Genomic DNA, 18,683 nt, shown 5'->3' on the forward strand with positions numbered 1-18,683 from the left:
AGCAGAACCGCTCGGCTTTCCCGTAAAAGCAGGGTTCTCCACATGCCCATCCCCTCCTGCTGCCCTTGCCTTCCCGTCACGCATGTCCTCAGCTGTCCCCTGCTCGAGGAGCATCCTCCCAGCCGGGCCGAGGTGCAGGGTACGTGCTCCTGCCGCAGCGTGTTGCTGCCTCGGGTTGCAAAGCTTTTTTTCCCTCCGGACTCTGCACTGCAGTGCTACGCTTCCCTCTCTGCTCCTTTCATTCTCGTTTCCAGGTTGCGCAGTGCTTGGTTGGAGCTTTGTTCTCCAGGGCACCCCGCAGAGCTGAGAGTGACAACTCTGCACCAGTGGACACCTGGCAATACTGTGATCCCCAGGAAGGACTAACCAGGGCAGTTTGTCCTCACCCCTGCTCTATCATAGAATCATAAAATGCTTTGGGTTGGAAGAGACCTTAAAGATCATCTAGATCCAACCCCCTGCATGGGCAGGGACACCTCCCACCAGCCCAGGTTGCTCCAAGCCTCATCCAACCTGCCCTTCAACACTGCCAGGGATGGGGCAGCCACAGCTTCCCTGGGCAACCTGTCCTGTTTGCACTGGGAGGTGGCACGGGGCCACCAGCATGCCTGGGACTCTGATCCTAACCCTGTGCCCAGCAGCCCAGCTCACAGCACAAATGTCTCAGGCAAGAGCACAAAAACAGCCATCGCTGCTGCAAGCAAGCACTGACAGATGACCTGAATGCTAGCTTCCCAGTGGAGATGCTCCCACAGCTGGAGGTAGAAGAAGGAGCCACCCCTTACCTGTACTGGACACGCCAGCAACGTTGCTGGGTTCGCTGATGAGATCCTGCATGACCGCCAGGACCCGGAACTCGTACCAGGTGTCCTGAAAACCACAGAATCATAGAATGTGTGGGCTTGGAAGGGACCTTTAAAGGTCATCTAGCCCAGTCCACCCTGCAGTGCACAGGGACCTTTTTAACTAGGTAAGGTTGCTCAGAGCCTGGTTGAGCCTGACCTTGAATATTTCCATAGATGGGGTCCCTACCACATCTCTGGGCAACCCACTCCTGTGCTTCACCACCTTCATAATGAAGAATTTCTTCCTGATATCCAATCTAAATCTACCCTGCTCTAGTTTAAGGCCATTGTCCCTCATCCTATTGCTACACCTCCTTCTGAACATTTCCTGTAGGCCCCCTAAGACCAACTACATCCATCAGGTCCCCCACAACAACCTCCAACCTTGCCCAACTCCTTGAAGGCCCCAGCATGGGGAACCACACCACCCTAAAAGCTCCCCCAGAGCTGCAGCAGCCGGTGCAACACCAGGGGTTTGGTGTGGGTGCAGCCCCTGCTCACCTGGGACAAGTCCTTGGCAAAAAACTCGCTCTCAGTTCCCGGGATACCATCATCCAAGATCTCCCACCTCTCGGCGACGCGGAACTCCATGATGTAGCGGTCGATGGGGAAGCTGTGGTTAGCGGGAGGAAGCCATGACAAGAGGACGCCTTGCTGTGTCCGGTTGGCTGTTAGGCACCTCGGTGGGGTAACCAACACCAGAGGCTCTGGAGTTGTTACAGGGAATGCTGGAGGGAGAGCAGATGGGACAGGGACACCGCTAAGAGGGGATGCTCTCCCACATGTGGTGACAGGGCACCGTGGCAGCAGCAGTTCCCACCTTCTGGGAGCTTAGGGCACATCTCAGGCATGTGCTCTCTTATCTCAGAGGTACAGAACTGGTGTTCCAAAAAGCAGGGGACTAACAAAGTAGTGACTCCAAGAAAAGGGACACAGCATTAGAGGAAACCTCCTGCTTCCTCCCACCTCCGCTCAGACAGCCCAAGGCAGGTACCAGCACAAGGCCCTTTGTGTTGGCTCCTGCTCTGAGCAGGCACGCAAGTGATTTTGTGCTCTATTAACACCTCCTGACCTTGGCTGAACTTAAGGAAGATCTGAAAGATGACTGGTACAGTGCAGCTTTCCCATGCTGCCACTAAGGACAAGCTTTCTGGAGCCTCATGCATCCAGCAAAGTCTACAAACTTCATCCAGGACCCTCCACGAACTACATGGCTGGAAGCTACTGCTGCTGATCACCATCTCCATCCCCAGCAGATAGGACACATGGACCAAGGCAGAGGGACACTTCTCCTCCCCACAGACTTCCTGAACCCCTTTCCCCTCCTCCCCTTGTGCCCATGGAGGACCTACCTAGAGTGTTCACAGTGACCACCTCACTGAAGGAGCTGGTGCCCAGCTTGTTTTGAGCCAAGACACTGAACTGGTATGCAGTCTCTGGTTCCAAAGTATCCACCAGTAGCCAATTGGAACCAACTGGCACAGGGAGAGACAGCCAGTCGTGGGGGCCAAACTGGGCTCTTTTCATCCTGCCGAGAGAAAAAGGAGCATCCTCAGGGATGGAGCTTTTGACAGGCAGGACCAAGAGGCAGCGTTCACTTCCCGAGAGGAAAATGGAGCTTTCCCAAGCGATGGTTTGGTTTGACAGCAGGGATGTGTATGGACGTGGGGCAGCCACTCACTGCCCCAGAGCTGGCTTGGGGACAGTGCACACCAGGCCTGCCACAGGCCACAGTCCCATCCCATCACACCAGCATCCCCCAGTTCATACGGACAAGGCTACCAGCCCTCCCCTCTGCCATGCACCACCTGCACCCTCTGAGCAGGCTGAGGGACAGAAGCTGTGCCAACACCCCTGCTCTGAGGTTACCCCCATCAGATCCCACCAGCTAGAGTGGAAGCTGATGCATTTGTACTCCAGTAAGTGCTGCAGAGGGGATGGCTGGAACAAGAGATGGGCCCTGTTCCCATTTACATCTTGACTGCTCCTGAGTCAGAGCCAAGTTTTCTCTCAGCTGTCGCCCTGTACATGCAGTCTCATGATAAATATTTAACTAAATTGCCATTTTTTTGCTGTATTTGCACAAGCCAGGGGCTGCCAGCACTGCCCAGGGCATAACTCAAGGTTTGGCAGCACAGCAGAGGAAGTCAAGGGAAGCACAGGAGGACCTCTCCACAGGAGAACCTCTCCACAGGGGTCTATAACTCACAAACCCAGGGTAAAAAAAGAAAAAGCCCCCAGAGCCATCCCAGTGTCACCCCATGAGTGTGTAGCCACCTCCACAAGCCATAACCCCACCAGGAAGCACCAGGGTGGAACAGCTCCATGTCCTGAAGCAGCACCACTGTGCTGCAATATTACAAGTATCCATGCAAGTACCCAGCCCCTGGCTGCTGGTTTCAGTGGTGCCTGAAGAGGATTTGGGAAGGATTACTGCAGCAAGACTGTTCTGCAGAGGTAAGTGGGCAGATCTGTAGCCACAGCCAGGTCAATCCACCAAGTAGGAGGTAAAAGGTGGAGCAAAGACAAATAATGCCGCTGTGAAGGGAGCAAAAGGTGAGGCAGGAGAAGCAGCAGCAAGCTATGGAAACAAGCAAGTCAGCATGCACCAAACCAGGAAGAAGAGCCTCTGGAATCATTGCAGCTCAGCCTGGGACTACAGCTCCCAGGATCCCTCACCAAGACAAGGGCGGCAGGGAGGGCAGCGGAGCAGCCTGGTGGTTTCCCTGCGCCTTGAACCCCACTGCATCCCCTCTCCCAGCTGCTGCGGGCAGGCACAGCACAGCAAGGGGCTGAGGGTGGGGAAAGCAGGGGGGAAACACCATGCTAATCACCCCCGGGGATGGGAGATGGGCCTTGCTGAGGCAGAGCACAAAGGCAGGAGGGATGCTGCAGAGGCCCTGGCCATCCCCAGGGACTGCATTTCCAGCAACAACCACAGAAGCGGGCAGGAAGGAAGCACGAACTCCACAGGAGGCAAAGCCATTTCTTGCCTGAGAGTCCCATTGTCACAGCAGGGAGGAAAATGCCCAGCTCCTGATGCCATGGGATGACCCAGCACCATCCATCTCTCCTGGGCTCCCCAGTCCCAGGGAGCAACACAGCCCCCAAGGCTCACACCTTACAGTCAGGGCAAGATGGGTCTCTGCCACCCACTCCTAGGTCCCCACAGCACCCTGTACATTCCCTAGGGGAATGCTGCTGCTGTTTCCCCCTGGTGTGGAGTCTGGAAGAAGCAGGAACCCAGCAGCAGCTGCCACCTCCACCCTAGGTGAGCCACCTCTCGGGAGCAGAGAGGCTTAACCACTCCTTCCCAAGGACATTTCCATCAGAGCAAGGTCTGCACTGCTCCACTTGCTCCTTCCTTTTCCTCCTCTGCTTGCTCCATTCCTCCTTCATTCCATCTCCTGACAGCCTGTCCAGCCCCACCCGGGGAGCCTGGGGCTGGAGCAGAGCAGAAATTGTTACAGTCAGCATCGACCTTATCTCCAGTCTATCAGCAGTCACCATCAGGGCAAATTAAGGCAAGGAAGGAAAGAGAGATGGAGAAGAGAGGCTGAAGAACACCAGCCTCGGAATGAGGAGGGGAAGGTGCATGTTTCCAAGGCCAGCTCTTCAGAAGAGGAAGACACGAGCAAGTGCAGAGCCCAGAGAAAACCCCAACTTCACTGCAGCTCCGTTTTGCCCTCCCCTGCCCCAGAGGAAGCCAACAGGCTGAGCCCAGCCCCGCTGTGGGAAGCTGGGATACACCTGCTGGCTCTGGGTACCGGTAGCACAGGCTGGCACAGGAGTGGTGGGAGCAAAGCCCCACCAGGCTCAGACCCAGCCAGCACCTGGTTGTGAACTCAGCCAGGATTTCACCACCTCCAGGGAGCCACAGAGCAAGGAGAGATCATTTCTGCTTAGTCACAGCTCTTCCAGGACGCGCTCTACAAAGGTTGCATTTTCCATCCTCTCCCTGGCTCCATAAACAGTTTATCTTGAAATTAGATGCCAGAAGCAAAGTTACATGAATGCCAAGTGTCTCTCTTGCACCACGAGCAGAACAAAACCTGCTGGGGCAGACGGAGCTACTGGCTGGCACAGAAGGGAGAGGAAACACCGGACCTACATGATCCCACCACCACCCACCTCTCCAAGGCACCGAACGGGAGCTCAGCCCCGCGATGCCCAGGGGAAAACCACCCTCCCCACCCTCCTCCTCCCACACCCCGGGCTGCTGGAAGCTCGGGTCAGCTAGGAAAGAAAAGAAGCAGAGAGCAAAGCATGCCAGGATGACTCACAGAGGGCCGTACCAAACTGAGAAAGTCTGCTCGTATCCACCGTCGTAGCCCGGCTCCCAGGAGACGTTGGCCGAGGTCATGGCGACCACAACGTGCACGCTGGTCGGGGCGTGAGGGCTTGTGCCTGCAGGGAGAAGGGGAAGGGTTGGAGGGCAGCAAGACCAGAGGCTGGCTGGCGAAGGAAAGGATCTGCAAAGCCACCTGGAATTTCTGCTAGGAACAGCAGCAGGACAGCCGGGCCCACAGGTGGCCGAAACAGACCTCGTAACAGCCTTCCAGTTCCTGAAGGGGCTCCAGGAAAGCTGGGGAGGGACTTGGGACAAGGGGAGGGAGGGAGAGGAAAAGGGGGAAGGGATGAAAACTGGAAGAGGGAGATTGAGGTGAGACATGAGGAGGGAATTGTGGAGTGTGAGGGTGGTGAGAGCCTGGCCCAGGTTGCCCAGGGAAGCTGTGGCTGCCCCATCCCTGGCAGTGTTGAAGGGCAGGTTGGACGGGGCTTGGAGCAGCCTGGGCTGGTGGGAGGTGTCCCTGCCCATGCAGGGGGTTGGATCTAGATGATCTTCAAGCTCCCTTCCAACCCAAACCATCCCATGATTCTGTGATAACAGAGCAGGAAAAGGCCAGTAAAGACGATTTAAAGGAGACACCGCTTTGCTTTTCGCAGGACGTTTCCCCATCTCCTGCCTTGCAGATGCACTACCCGGGGGAAGCCAATCCAGGGACTCACCCCCAGCTGTCCCCGAGGACCCATCCCCTGCCCGTACCTACGACAGTGAGGTGGGTGCTGGCAGTAATGCTTGCGACGACATTGGTGGCGACGCACTCCCACTCGCCGTGGTCGTCCTTGCCCAGGGAGCGGATCTGCAGGGTGCCGCCGGGCAGGGTGTTGTGCTTGCTCCTGCTGGGCTTCCCTACCTTGGGCAAGGAGATCCGGGGTAAAGAGGGAGGAAGAAAAAAAAAAAAACAAACAAAGAACAAACACACACAACAAAACAGGGACTCAGAAGCAGGTTGAGGGGCAGGACGAGGCGGCAGCGGGGTCAACTAAGCTACCTGCGTGGCCCAGGGGACACCGCCGGCCACCAGCAAGAGGTCTGGTCTCTCCGGTCGTGGCAAGGCAGCCGGTTCCCCCATTTTCGAGAGGACCTGGCGGGGCAACGTGAGAGGCACAGGTGTCAGGAGGCTGGTGCTCAGCACTCGCACGCAAGCGGAAAACCCCACGGCACTCACACGGACCCTGAGCCGCCACCTCCCGCATCCAAGCGCTGGAAGCGCTGCGAGGAAGGGGCCCCGGCACACGCGCCTGCCCCAGGAGGTGCCCAAACTGCCCCTCAGGCAGGGGTAGAGGAGAGGCAGGACCTTTCATGTCAGAGGTCTGGGCAGCAAAGGGCCCCACAGGGATGTGGGAGGAAGGTGTGCTTGGAGGTGTCGGGGAGATCTGAAGCCGAGCAGAAAAATGTATCTTGTAACAACTCCTGTCTAGGTCCATCAGGCAAAGCTGTGTGAATGCCTTGTTGTCCTCTCCAGCTGTTCTTCATGCAAGGGTCTCTGCTGATGGACACCAGGACCATGGTTTGATGCCATGCAGGACGAACCGAGGGGCAGATGAGCACCTAGGGTCACCAGTGCCAAGACAAAATCTTCAGAAGTTCTTCAAGAGACTGCTCAGAGCTGGTGGACTGACAATGGGAACTTGCTTCTGGCACTGGGAAACTCAGCCCAGCCTAAGACAGCCCTGGCTGGAGCTGGGGAGGATGAGCCCAGAGTCCTGACATGACAACCAGAAGAAACAAGAGGGGCTGAAAGGAAACCCGAATAAGAATGGTGAGGGGGGAAAGGGAAGGAAAAATAAGATAGAGAAAACAAGACTAAAGGACCTACAAGTTGTAGGTAGGTCACTTGCAACCTGTGCATGCCATGGTCCTCCTTGTGCTGGTAAAAGGATCTCTACAAAGAGATCCAGCATCTCACACTGCAAAGACTGAGAACAGCCCCCACTGGGGGACACAGGGACCCTGCTCATCTCAGGAGCCCTAAGAAGGGGATGGGAGGCTTGGATAGAAAATCCTGAAAGAGAGACAAGGAGCCCAGAAGGTCCCATGCATGGTGGTTTTCCTACAGGAGCAGTGAAGGTGGGAAGAAAAGGGAAGGCTGGAGGAGGACTGGAAAGCCCTGGTTGTTCCCAGGCTGTGTCACGACACTGAATCCTACCCTGCTCTACAGAAAGGGACATCCCAAAATCGTTATGTCCAGTCCAGCACAGTCAAAACATCTTCTTTCCAGGCTCTTCAAAGTCAGAGGGCAGCAAAGCAGCCGCTGACTGGTCCAGCTCCTCTCCAAAATGAAGCCAAGAGACCCCTGGACACGCTCCAGTGGCACATCCCCTCCCACCACGGTTGGGCTGTGCCCCATGAACAGCATCAGCGGGGCTGCCGTGTCCTGCTGGTGAGGAGGGTGTCCTGAGGTGAGGAAGAGGAAGGGGGACAGGGGCAGGGCTCAGCTTGGCAGATGCTGCTGTGAGGGTTGCACGGGATTAAGGCACTTGGTGGCGACGAGCTGGGCTTCCCCCACCCACCTGTGGGACAGGATGGCAGTGGCTCAGCCCGAAGCGAAGCAGCTGTACCTGCAGTTTGTTCTTACCGGGACAGAGTGTGGCTTCTCTGTCTGCAATATTCACCAAAAGCCAAAGGCCCTGCAGATTTGTCTGGCAGGCCGGGTACCTTTCTCCAGGCGATGATGGGAAAGGGGTCTCCGGCAGCAGCACAAGGAATCAACAGCTCCCTCCCTGCCTCTTGTCTGTACTCCCAGCCTGGTAGCACCGTGAAATAGGGGGGGTCCTGCAGCCAAGGGAGAAGGGAAAGTGTCAAACCCAGGCCAAGGGAGAAGGCAGAGGGTGTCAACCCCACACCAAGGGAGAAGGCAGAGGGTGTCAACCCCACACCAAGGGAGAAGGCAGAGAGTGTCAACCCCACACCAAGGGAGAAGGCAAAGAGTGTCAACCCCACACCAAGGGAGAAGGCAAAGAGTGTCAACCCCACACCAAGGGAGAAGGCAGAGAGTGTCAACCCCACACCAAGGGAGAAGGCAGAGGGTGTCAACCCCACACCAAGGGAGAAGGCAAAGAGTGTCAACCCCACACCAAGGGAGAAGGCAGAGAGTGTCAACCCCACACCAAGGGAGAAGGCAGAGAGTGTCAAACCCACACCAAGGTTGAAGGCAAAGAGTGTCAACCCCACACCAAGTCCCACCATGCACCAGCAGCTCCACACCACCAAAACCCACCCTTTTCCAAACCAAACGAATCACCAGTTTGGGTAAGGTTGAGGCAAGGAAAGGCACAGCAGAGAGGGTGTACTAAGAGGTACACCAAATTATACACCCCAGGGGAAGCTTCCTCCAGAGAGCTGCTGTACTAGGGCACCTCGGGGAAGTTTTAAGGAGGTAAACAGGAAAGAAAACCACCCACAGCACATCAGGCATCAACTGGATTCTGACTTCCCAGCGTCTTTACAGACGTGTGTGTCTGTGGTACACAAAGTGTTATCATGTGAACCTCGGTGAGACACCGTGAGTCACTGCTCACAAGCATGGGATGTTTTGTTCTGGGAAGGAAGAGCCAGCAGTTCCCAGCCCAGCCATACTGGGAATCACACCAGGAGCCCAGTAAGCCTCGGGCTCTGCAAGCAGCAAGAGCATGTACAACATCTCTGAAGCTCAATTCATCCAGTTATTAAAATCCTTCATGAACCCAAGGCCAGGTCAGCAGGATTAAGCCTTTTGTTGGCAAAAAGGCCATCCCAGGGACATGTTTGCTCAGACTACCCTGATCCAGCACTACCAAAGCCTCATATGAGCAAGGATGCCCACGAGGGCCTGTGTTTGCCCTTCTCAGCACAGCTAAGAGAGACAAGGCTCAGAGCAAGAGGCAACAGATTTTTGCTAAGCTGAGTAATGTAAGTGGAAAAGCAGATAAGTTTGGGGGCACAGAACCCTTCTTGACCTCTCTTCATGGAGAAGCACTCATAAAAGCCAAGAAAAACCTGAATTTTCACACAGAATGAACAACCGAATAAACAGCATGGGAAGAAACCAACCCACCTCATCCACCCCTTCAGCACTGGGCTGACCAGGGAGGCAGAATCAGCAACACCCACATTTAAAAAGCCTCATTAGGGTGTGAGATACCTCCACAAAGCACACACACCTTCACACCAGCAGGCCTGGGACACCCTTGTACAACCTTGGGAGCACCTGCTCGGCAAGAGGGGACACAAACCCCCAGCAAACGTGCTGGGATTTTAGCAGGTGAGTTACCTTCAGTACCAGTCGGGCAGGGGGAGACTGGCCCATCGTACCCAGGGCATTATAAGGCACACAGGTGTAAGTGCCCAGAGCATCTTCTGTTGCCTCCTCTATCCGGATCGACCCGTCTTCCAGCAGGTTCCAGCCAGCATACTGCAGCAGTGAGAAAGGAGGAGCTGATTTATCCCACACCCAGCACCACTTAGAATATTCCCTTCAGCCAAGATCCCCCACCTAAGCCCAGGGCTGCTCCCTGGGAGATGCCTAAGTCAATTCCCAGCATCCAAGTCAGCTCCTTAGCTGCAGAGAGGGGAAATGTGGGCAAGATCAGCTTGGCCAAACCCCTCAGATTTAACATCAGAACCTATCACAGGTTGCACCAAAGAGACAGCTCCACCCAAGGGGCTGAGGGCACCAAGGGCCAGGAACCCACAGCAGCAACAGGCTGAAATTGACTTAAAACTTGGGATCATTAATATTTAAGTGAAAACAAGAAAAAAAAAAGTAAAATACTGAGCATTTTGTTTAAATATTTAATGGCTATTATCCTCGTTCAGACTATCCAACTATGGTTATAAGAAGACAGAGACTTGTTAAAAGGGTCTTTTAACCAGCAGTTGCCACTGGAAAGGGCCATCAGGAGGTCACTTTGGATGGCAACAGGCATTAGGTCTGGGAGACACAGACCTCCAGACGCCCTGGGCTTCCCAAAAGAACCCAGATTAACTCTGATAAGGAAAAGCAGAGTCATCCCACCCCGGGGGCTGCTCCTCTCCTGATGGGGGCTGGACCCACAGGGCAGCCAGTGATGCTCACTGGTGTCTGCAGAGGATGTGAGGCCCAAACCCCTCGGTGCCCCCACACCTCCCCTCCCTGGGGGCTTCTTTACCTTCTCGATTCGCAGGGGACGTCCGTCTTTGTTCCACTTGACCAGAGTGACCGGGGGCTCTGCCTCCACCGGGCAGCGGATGTATCCGTGTATCCCGATGGGAATGTAGATAATGGGGGGCATGTTCACCACCCGGGCAGGATCTGGGTGAGGAAGCAGCACCACCAAGTTACCCCAGGAAAGAAGCCCACCTCTCCCTCACTACCCAGCTCAGAGGATCTACCTGGTTTTTATCATGAATTCCACACCCAGAGGCCACCTGGGCTCTCACAGGTTGTTACCTCCAGACCTGCCACACACAAATACCTGGCATTTCTGGGAGGCTTTACTCATGCCCAGGGTGTTCCTGCCTGGGGCTCATTAAAAGCTGCAGCTAACAAGAAATATTAAACATTCCGGCTCACCCAGCAAGCCCACCCCCCAGTCAAAACTAATCCCACTGAAAACACACCAACTGCAGCAAGCAACACAGGGGAAGGGATCCACAGCCAGGCTGCCCTGAGCCCTTCACCCCCCAGTCTGTTTGCACTCAGGGGTCACACCGAGCAGCAGCCACCTCCACCTTTCCCAATGGCATCCAAAAGCTTAAAATAAGTCCCTAAAACCTCCTTCTCCCCCCCCCCCTCACTGCACCACCCACTCGGCGACGCGTCTTGCAGTCCTCCCGTCTAGAGTGTGTCATTAACAGTGCTTCTAAGAGCTTTTTAATTAAGTGCGAGTGGGTTGGAGAGAATCTAGACTTTCTTTAATAAGCAGCTCCTTCTTTTTTTTTTTGGCTTTTTTTTTATTTCGGGTTAAAAAAGAAAAAAGCAGTGACTTTTAATAAGAGGAGCAAGTATTTCTACAATCTCGTCTAGACGCGAGGCTACGGGAAAATCCTGACGGAGCTGATGCTGCACTAAGGGATGAATGACTCTTTTTGGGGGGGGGAATGCAGCATCCCTGCACTTCTGAAGCAGCAATGCAAAGCTGGGGGTAAAGGTGTGTAGGGGGGAGGCGTGGAGGGTGCCCTGTCCTCACTGCTTTCTTGGAGCAAGTGAGTTTGGGAGCTCTGGAAGCCCCAGCTGCTCCATGGAATGGCACCGTAACCCAGATTGCCAAGTGCTGCATATGGAGAGGGCTTCACCCCCCCCCACTCCTGCTTAACTCCACCTCTTAGGAAATGTAATCAAGGGCTCTGGCAGCACGGGAGAGGGTAATGGGATCGAGCCTTTCACTACTAGGTCACTGGCTGGGGGCCAGCCCAGCTCACCCGTGACCCAGAGCCGTGTCCCCATCCCACGGCAGCTCGGGTGGGTGGGTGGGAATCCTGAGGTTTCCTCTGGAGGAAAAGGGGTTTGCAGCACAGAAAGCCAAGCCCACCTCCTTGCTCCCAAGCCTCGCAGGGCCATCTGAACAGCAGATTGCCCAAATGCTGAGGTTGTTTTTTTTTGGTTTGGGTTGGGTTTTTTTTCCTGCCATTAAGAGCTATTTTTAACAGCTCTCAGCCTTGACGAGTGGGCCCGGATTAGTGGCAGGGCAGATTTAATGGCCTGAGGCTGCAGACTTTCCCAGCCCGGCATATCCAAGCCCCAAATCAATACAAAAGGGACATGGACCTGTTGGAATGAGTCCAGAGAAGGGTGACAAAAACGATCAGAGGGCTGGAGTATCTCTCCTGTGAAGACAGCCTGAGAGAACTGAGATTGTTCAGCCTGGAGAAGAGAAGGCTCCAGGGAGACCTTAGAGCACCTTCCAGTGCCTGAAGGGGCTCTTGGAAAGCTGGGGAGGGACTTGGGACAAGAGTGTGTAGCAACAGGATGAGGGAAAATGGCCTTAAACTAGAGCAAGGTAGATTTAGATCAGACATCAGGAAGAAGTTCCTTACAACGAGGGTGGTGAAGCACTGGGAACAGGTTGCCCAGCTTTGTGGCAGAGGCCCCATCCCTGGCAACATTCAAGGTCAGGCTCAGTCAGGCCTGATCTAGTTAAAAAGGTCCCTCTGTGCTGCAGGGGGGGCTGGAGCAGATGATCTTTAAAGATCCCTTCCAACCTCACGCATTCTATGATTCTATGACCAGTCACACCAGGCCCCTGCCCCTTCATCCATCCCCCTGGGAAAAGGCTGGGATCTACCAGCCCCCTGACAGCAGCTCCCTGCTGTCCCAGGGCTTCCCACTGACAGGCACTGGCTGCACAGGCAGCAGCTCTAAGGCAGCCTTCAAAGCCCAAGCTGAGAGGCCACTCTGCTCAAGCCTGTCTTTCATTATAAAATAAAGCTGCTGCAGCCTTTCACAGCAGAGCAATATTGCATTTGTGAGCAGGAGCAATTGAGGCCACCAACCATGAGCAGCACAGGATGCTGGTGGCACAGCACCCGTTACCAGCCAGGGAGCCCCAAAGAACCAGCGTGGGAGGCCAGGCTCCTGCTACTGCCCCTTCTCCTCTGCTTGTTTAGACCAGTTACAGCCTGACAGACATGCCACCCTGTCGTGGGAATGAGCCCCCATCATAAACATCCACAAATACCAGCAGGTAGTTGAGACTGACAGCCTTGGTCTGGGGTTTCTCTGCCTGACACCATCAGGACAGCAGTGGTGGGAATCAGAGAATTGAGGTTGGCAGGGAGCTGAAAGATCATCAGGTTCTAAGCACCCTGCTCTGAGCAGGGACACCTCCCACCAGCCCAGGCTGCACAAGCCTCATCCAGCCTGGCCCTGAACACCTCCAGGGAGCAGTCAGAAGCTGTTTATACCCCAGGTGGATACTGGTCCCTGCTGAGTGGGGCTTCCCAGGACACTCAGGCTATTTGCCTTCTCTTTGCCCACACCCTACCAGCACACAATCTCCCAGCCTTTCCCTGAGGATGACTGCATGCCCATCCAAAGGCTGCTGCACTTCAGCACAAGCCTCCCAGTATCCCTGTGGGTCATACTGGGACAACAGAGCTGTGTCAGAGCCAGGCATTATCAACCCCAGCCCCATCCCTCGGGATCAGACCCTGCTGCCCACACTCACACTGCACTGTCAGGTAGGCAGAGGCTGATGGTGAGCGACCCAGGCTGTTGCTGGGGATACAGGTGTATTTTCCAGCATCTTCTGGCTTGACACGGAAAATAATCAGTGTCCCATCGATCAGGATCCGCACCCTCAGCTTCAGGTCACTGCGGAGAGAGAGGAGGAGAAGGATCACAAGGAGACCCAGGGCAAAACCCACCTTGTTGGTGGCCCCAGTGCCATTTGGGAGGGGGAATGAGGACACAGCACCCTGCCAGCTGCAGACTCACTTCTTGAAGTAGACGTTCTCCTCTTCCCAGTACCACAGGTAGGTGAGGTTCCCGGGATACGCCTCGGCCTGGCAGGTGAAGAGTGCATCCTGGGAGATGTTAACTGTGATGTTCTCCGGAGGAGAAACGATGAAGGGAGGTCCTGGAACGTGGAGAGAAAAGTGTCACCCCCCCCCCAACCAGCACCAGGGTGTCCCCACAAAGGGTGCTCAGGCTCAGCTCCATCGCAGCATCGTTGGCTGGGAGCTGCTGCAGGGCCCCGGGGCAGAACTGACCCTGCATCCCCTGGGACAACAGGGGACCTGTGATTCCCAACCCTCTTCCCTCATCGCTCCAGCTTTGGGGAGGAGGCCCCACACCCGTGGGGCACAGCTCTGCATCTCCCAGGGCCTACAAGCTCATGCCTCCCTTCAATCCAAGCACATTTCCAGGACAGTGGGGAAAAATCCAGGGGGAAAACAGGGAAGTGGCAGGAGCTGGCAGCGAGTGTCCACGACAAAGGCAGAGCAGAGGACACTCAGTGCTCCTCTCTCCGCCAGTAGCTGTTGACCTAATTAAAGATTTATTAAATGAAAGAGGGGAGGGAGGCCTGCCATGCACTGCTGCTGTCTGACAAGGCACTTTGTGACAGCCTCAATCTTTTCCCTGCTTCCCAAACAAAACCACGCTGCCACCGTGCCCCAATTAAGGGGATTCTTCTGCCCTACAAGCAGGAAGTGGAGCCACAGGGCAGGCAGCACACAAGGCTTGTGGGTCACTTCGGGGTGGCACCATGGCCCTGTGGTCCATAGAGGTCACAGAATCCATCTTAGGGGTTGGAAGGGACCTGGAAAGATCCCCCAGCCCAACCCCGCTGCCAGAGCAGGGGCACCCAGAGCACATCACACAGGAACGTGTCCAGGTGGGTTTGGAATGTCACCAGAGAAGGAGACTCCACAGCCTCTCTGGGCAGCCTGGCCCAGGGCTCTGTCCAGCCGTGGGGGCATCCTTGGGCACCCCCAAGCATGGCAGGGGACCAGGAGGATCCCCAAGGATGATCTCACCTTGGACGAGCAGGCGCGTGGTGTGCACAGCCTCCCCCTGGATGCTGTAGGCCCTGCAGGTGTAGGCACCCCGGTCCTCCCGGCTGACTGACAACACCGTCAGGCTCCCGTCGCTCACCTGGGGAGGATGGGGGGGACACAACCCTGGAGCAGAGGCAGGGACCCTCCCGGGGTGTGGGGGGAAAGCACCCCAGCCCTGCATCCGCACGCTCCCTCCTTCCCTGCTTCCCACAGCAGGGCTGCCAGCTGAGAAACGGGTTTCCCCAGCCCTGCAAGGCTTCATGTATTAATAAACCAACAGACTCGTTTCTGCTCGACGCCAAGGGGAAAAAAAAAAAAAAAAAAAAAGGCTTCATCATCATCATAATAATAAATAAAATAAAATAAATAACCCTCGCAACGCATTCATCTCCCGCAGAAGAGACTGGCAGGTGGCAGACTCCACGCTGCTCCTGCCAAGCTCTCCAGCATCATCAGTGCTTCCCGAGGAGTAGGAAGACTCTCTGGAGCATCTCCTGCTCCCGAGGGACTCCAGCCCTGGGGTGGGGTGCGAGGGGGACACCCCAGCTCGGGTGAGGCCCTCCCCTCCATGGGGTCACCTGGCAGCTGCAAGAGGAGCAGCTGAATTCCTCCCCAGGGACACAGCAGGGGAAGGATGGGCAAGGGGCTGTCACCCCTGGGCAAGGGGCTGTCACCCCCCCCAGGGTGAGCACCCCATCGTGCAGAGGGAGCCCTGCTCCCCGCCAGGCTCCCCCCACCCTGCCGCATTCCGCCTCATCCCTTCCATTTCAATTAGTAGCAAATGATTCCTAATTACTCTCATTAGTGCCTGCGCTGATTCCAATGCCTGATTTACCAATTACAGCTACAGGGGGGGAAATCTCTGCCCAAGAGCCTTTGGGATGCAAAAAGGAACTTGAGAAAGGGGGGGGGGGGGGGGGGGAAAAGCCCTCCCTGCCCAAACCCCCTGTGCCTCCCCACGTCTCCAGGCTGCAGCCCCCACCCCATCTCCGGGACCTGGCACAGCCACCAGCCCCCAGGACAAGAGTCTCCAGGGGGAGTCCCTGAAGAGATGGGGAGAGTGAGCAAGGAGAAGTGTTGACCAAACATCTCCAAGCTCCAGGCACGATGGAGCTGCCGCCACCAACGGACCCCACGGATACCACCCCCCACCCACCCCCCAAACCTACCTGGTACTTGCCGTTGGCACCCAAAAGTTCTCCCTCCTTCAGCCAGGTGACGATGGGCTTGGGGTTCCCAAAAGCCATGCAGGTCAAGGTGACACTGCTGCCTTCCTTCGCCTCCACGTACTGCGGCGGCGTCTCCGTGAAGGTGGGGGGAGCTGCAGGGCGTGGGGAGACCACCATGACCCCCCCAGCTTCACCCCTGCTTGTCCCTCCATATCCCCACGGCGGGGCTGAGACCACCCCAAAGGCCAACGGGGACAGGAGCAGCTGGCACAGGGGCTGCCACCCCCTTCACCACTGGCCCTGTCCCTTCTCCTCCCCACCAGCTCCACGTGTGTGGGGGTCCCCCCCCCTTTGCTGCACATTAACTTGTTATTGTCAAAACATGGGAAAACACCGCAGTGCAGATCGAAAAGGCTCCTTGGTGATTCAAGAGGCTGGCAGGATTACAGCCAGCCCCTAATCACCAGCACTTGTTAAAAGCCCACTTTCCAGGAAGACAGGTTGGCAATTTAATCTGCTCAGAGTGGGAAGGGGGAAAAAAAAAAAAGAAAAGAATGATACTTTGTTTCTTCCCAAATGATTCTTATTTTCCTCTAAGAAAATTAAGCGTTGTAATGCACCAGGGCAAAGGCACAGCCTTCCCCTCAAAGGCAATTCCTCGGGCTGGGAGGATTACAGTTATTATTTTGTTATTAAGCCCTTGCATGCCCTGGGCTGCATAAAGCCCAAAAAGTGCCAATTTTTGCCAAAGCTCAGGAGGGAACAGGGCACCAATGGTCACTTCCAGCCAACGGTTTTTGCAGGGCCCATACACACAGTGGAGGTGAAGCAGGGACCATCTTCCTCCTCTTCCTCCTGCTTCCCTCACTCCTTCATTCCCAACCCTCAGGAGCAGCAGGCAGGGAGAAAGCAGGGCCAGGGCTGCTGTGCTGCACGGCCCCACCTGCAAAGCTCCTGCTCGCTAATTGGGCTCAATTAGGTGGCTCTGCTCCATGCCACAGCCCAGCCATCCCCCCAGAAGGTTAAATTCATTGCTCAAGGTCAGGCAGGGCCAGCAAGGAGCTGCTGGTGCCCACACCTCCTCCCAGCCACCCCCAGTGCAGCAGGAGAGGCACAGCCTTGCTGCTGGACTAAAAAGAAAGGCTTCTCCTAAAGCCAACAATTTGCTAATTAGTTTAATATGCAGCCTTAATAAAATGGAAAAGCAATTTGAGTAAAGCTGAATTTCAAGAAAACAAAGATTTGATTTTCTGATCTGTTTGCTAAGAGAGGCGACTCCTTCCCAGCCCTGTTTCTTGATGTTCCTCCTTCAAACAAGCTCCTTGTAATTAAACTGTGGGATCCCTCATAAAAGTTGGTCCCTTTTTTTATGTCCCACCCTGGCTGGAGCCACCAGCCTGGATGGCTTTAGGCTTGCTTGTCTGCAAAGGTGCAGATACCATCAAGGTCCAGCGTCCATCAGAAATCAGGGAAACCTGATTCCCCAGAAATCTGAGAAAACCCAGAAAACCTGTCTGGGCACTGTATGATGCTGCAAACCCCCTCCTTGTGAGGCCACAGCCCCCCCCAGTGATGCCCCCAGCTCACCATTGACCGTGAGGTGGACCCAGCTGCCGTTGTGGAAGGTGTCGTACTGCTGGTCCAGCATGAGAACTTTGCACTCGTACCAGCCCTGGTCCTCAGAGCGGACCTGCTCGATGCGCAGGGAGGCTTTGTCGTGCAGGCTGGCCCGGCCTGCAGGGAGAGCACAGCTGTCAGGTACCCCCAGCACCCAAGCATCATGTTTGCAGGGCATCCCCAGCCTGCTGGCAGCCCCAGGGCCAGTGGCAGTGCCCCCCCACCCTCGGTTCTGGGGCTTGGTTGAGCCTCCCAGCACAGCCTGGCGTTGCTGGCAGGTTGTGTGCTGGCTGGTCTGGGGAGGGCAGAGGGAGCTGCCACGGCCAGGCAAGCTGCCCTGGGCAATGTCTGCCCACTGCCATGCCAGCCTTCTGCTCCCAGCCAGGGCCTGGCAGTGGTACAGCCTTGTCCTGGCTTGGGGTATCCAAAAAAGCAGCGTGGCCCCGGGCTGACCCTGTGCACAGCCCAGGAAAACCAGCCCAGCAGCAAAGCAGCCTGAACCACCACCCCAACCAACGCCGTGGCCATCGGGCTCCAGCACCACTCCTGCACCAGCTGATCTTGGCTCAGCCCAGGCTCTGGCACCCTCCTGCCACAGCACTTTGGGCAGAGGAAGCCTTGCAAGACTGAGGGAAGATCCCCTGGATGGCAATCCCCAGGGAATGGCACGTTAAAACGGCTCTGCACCACCACCACCCCACCCCACTCAGGGCTTGTCCCCAGCTCACAATCCCCAGCAGAAGCCACCAGTCACGTGGGGCTCGGTGGTACTTGGCAAGTGGCCACACATGGTCTACAGCTCCAACCTGCCAACTCCACGTGGCCCTGGCTCCATCCCCACCATCCTCCCTTTCCCCCCCCATCCCTCCAGCCAGGCTCCCAGCTGCTCTGGGGCACAGCAGTGCCAGCAGCAGCCGCTGCCACCACGCGTCACCCCGGCTTTCTCTGCCTCGCCTGCTCCCGTCCCACGCAGCCCAGCTGGCTGCAGAGAGCTGCTGCTTAATTAAGACCAACTGGGTGGAAAGGGAGCACCGAGAGGCAGAGCCACGTGGGGTCTGGCAGTGGATCTTTCGAGGTCCCTTCCAACCCCTAGGATTCTATGATTCTATGATCCCGGGCTGAGCCGTGGCCGGGACCCGGCGCATCCCCCCCGGTGCCACCCCCCAGACTCACCGGCATATTCCGGGTCGACGTGGGGAGGGTAAAACCCAAACTTGATGAAGATGGGGATGGGGACGCCCAACTTGA

General features: G+C 56.2%; 1 protein-coding gene across 1 annotated transcript in view; it reads right to left on the bottom strand.

The window, feature by feature from the left end:
• Positions 1–18,683, bottom strand: part of IGSF9B (immunoglobulin superfamily, member 9B) — a 105,450-nt gene that overhangs the window by 18,639 nt on the left and 68,128 nt on the right. Inside the window, exons 3-15 of the mRNA XM_010002891.1 lie at positions 17,406–17,552; positions 15,819–15,970; positions 14,629–14,746; positions 13,586–13,727; positions 13,317–13,462; positions 10,320–10,462; positions 9,443–9,583; positions 7,849–7,965; positions 5,893–6,043; positions 5,141–5,252; positions 2,198–2,373; positions 1,347–1,573; positions 786–870 (exon numbers count right to left, since the gene is read on the bottom strand). Coding sequence (XP_010001193.1) covers positions 786–870; positions 1,347–1,573; positions 2,198–2,373; positions 5,141–5,252; positions 5,893–6,043; positions 7,849–7,965; positions 9,443–9,583; positions 10,320–10,462; positions 13,317–13,462; positions 13,586–13,727; positions 14,629–14,746; positions 15,819–15,970; positions 17,406–17,552 — 1,857 coding nt within the window. The remainder of the gene's footprint in view (positions 1–785; positions 871–1,346; positions 1,574–2,197; positions 2,374–5,140; positions 5,253–5,892; positions 6,044–7,848; positions 7,966–9,442; positions 9,584–10,319; positions 10,463–13,316; positions 13,463–13,585; positions 13,728–14,628; positions 14,747–15,818; positions 15,971–17,405; positions 17,553–18,683) is intronic.

The sequence above is a fragment of the Chaetura pelagica genome, unplaced genomic scaffold (genome assembly GCF_000747805.2).
Source record: "Chaetura pelagica isolate M959 unplaced genomic scaffold, ChaPel_1.0 scaffold38, whole genome shotgun sequence".
NCBI lineage: Eukaryota > Metazoa > Chordata > Aves > Apodiformes > Apodidae > Chaetura > Chaetura pelagica.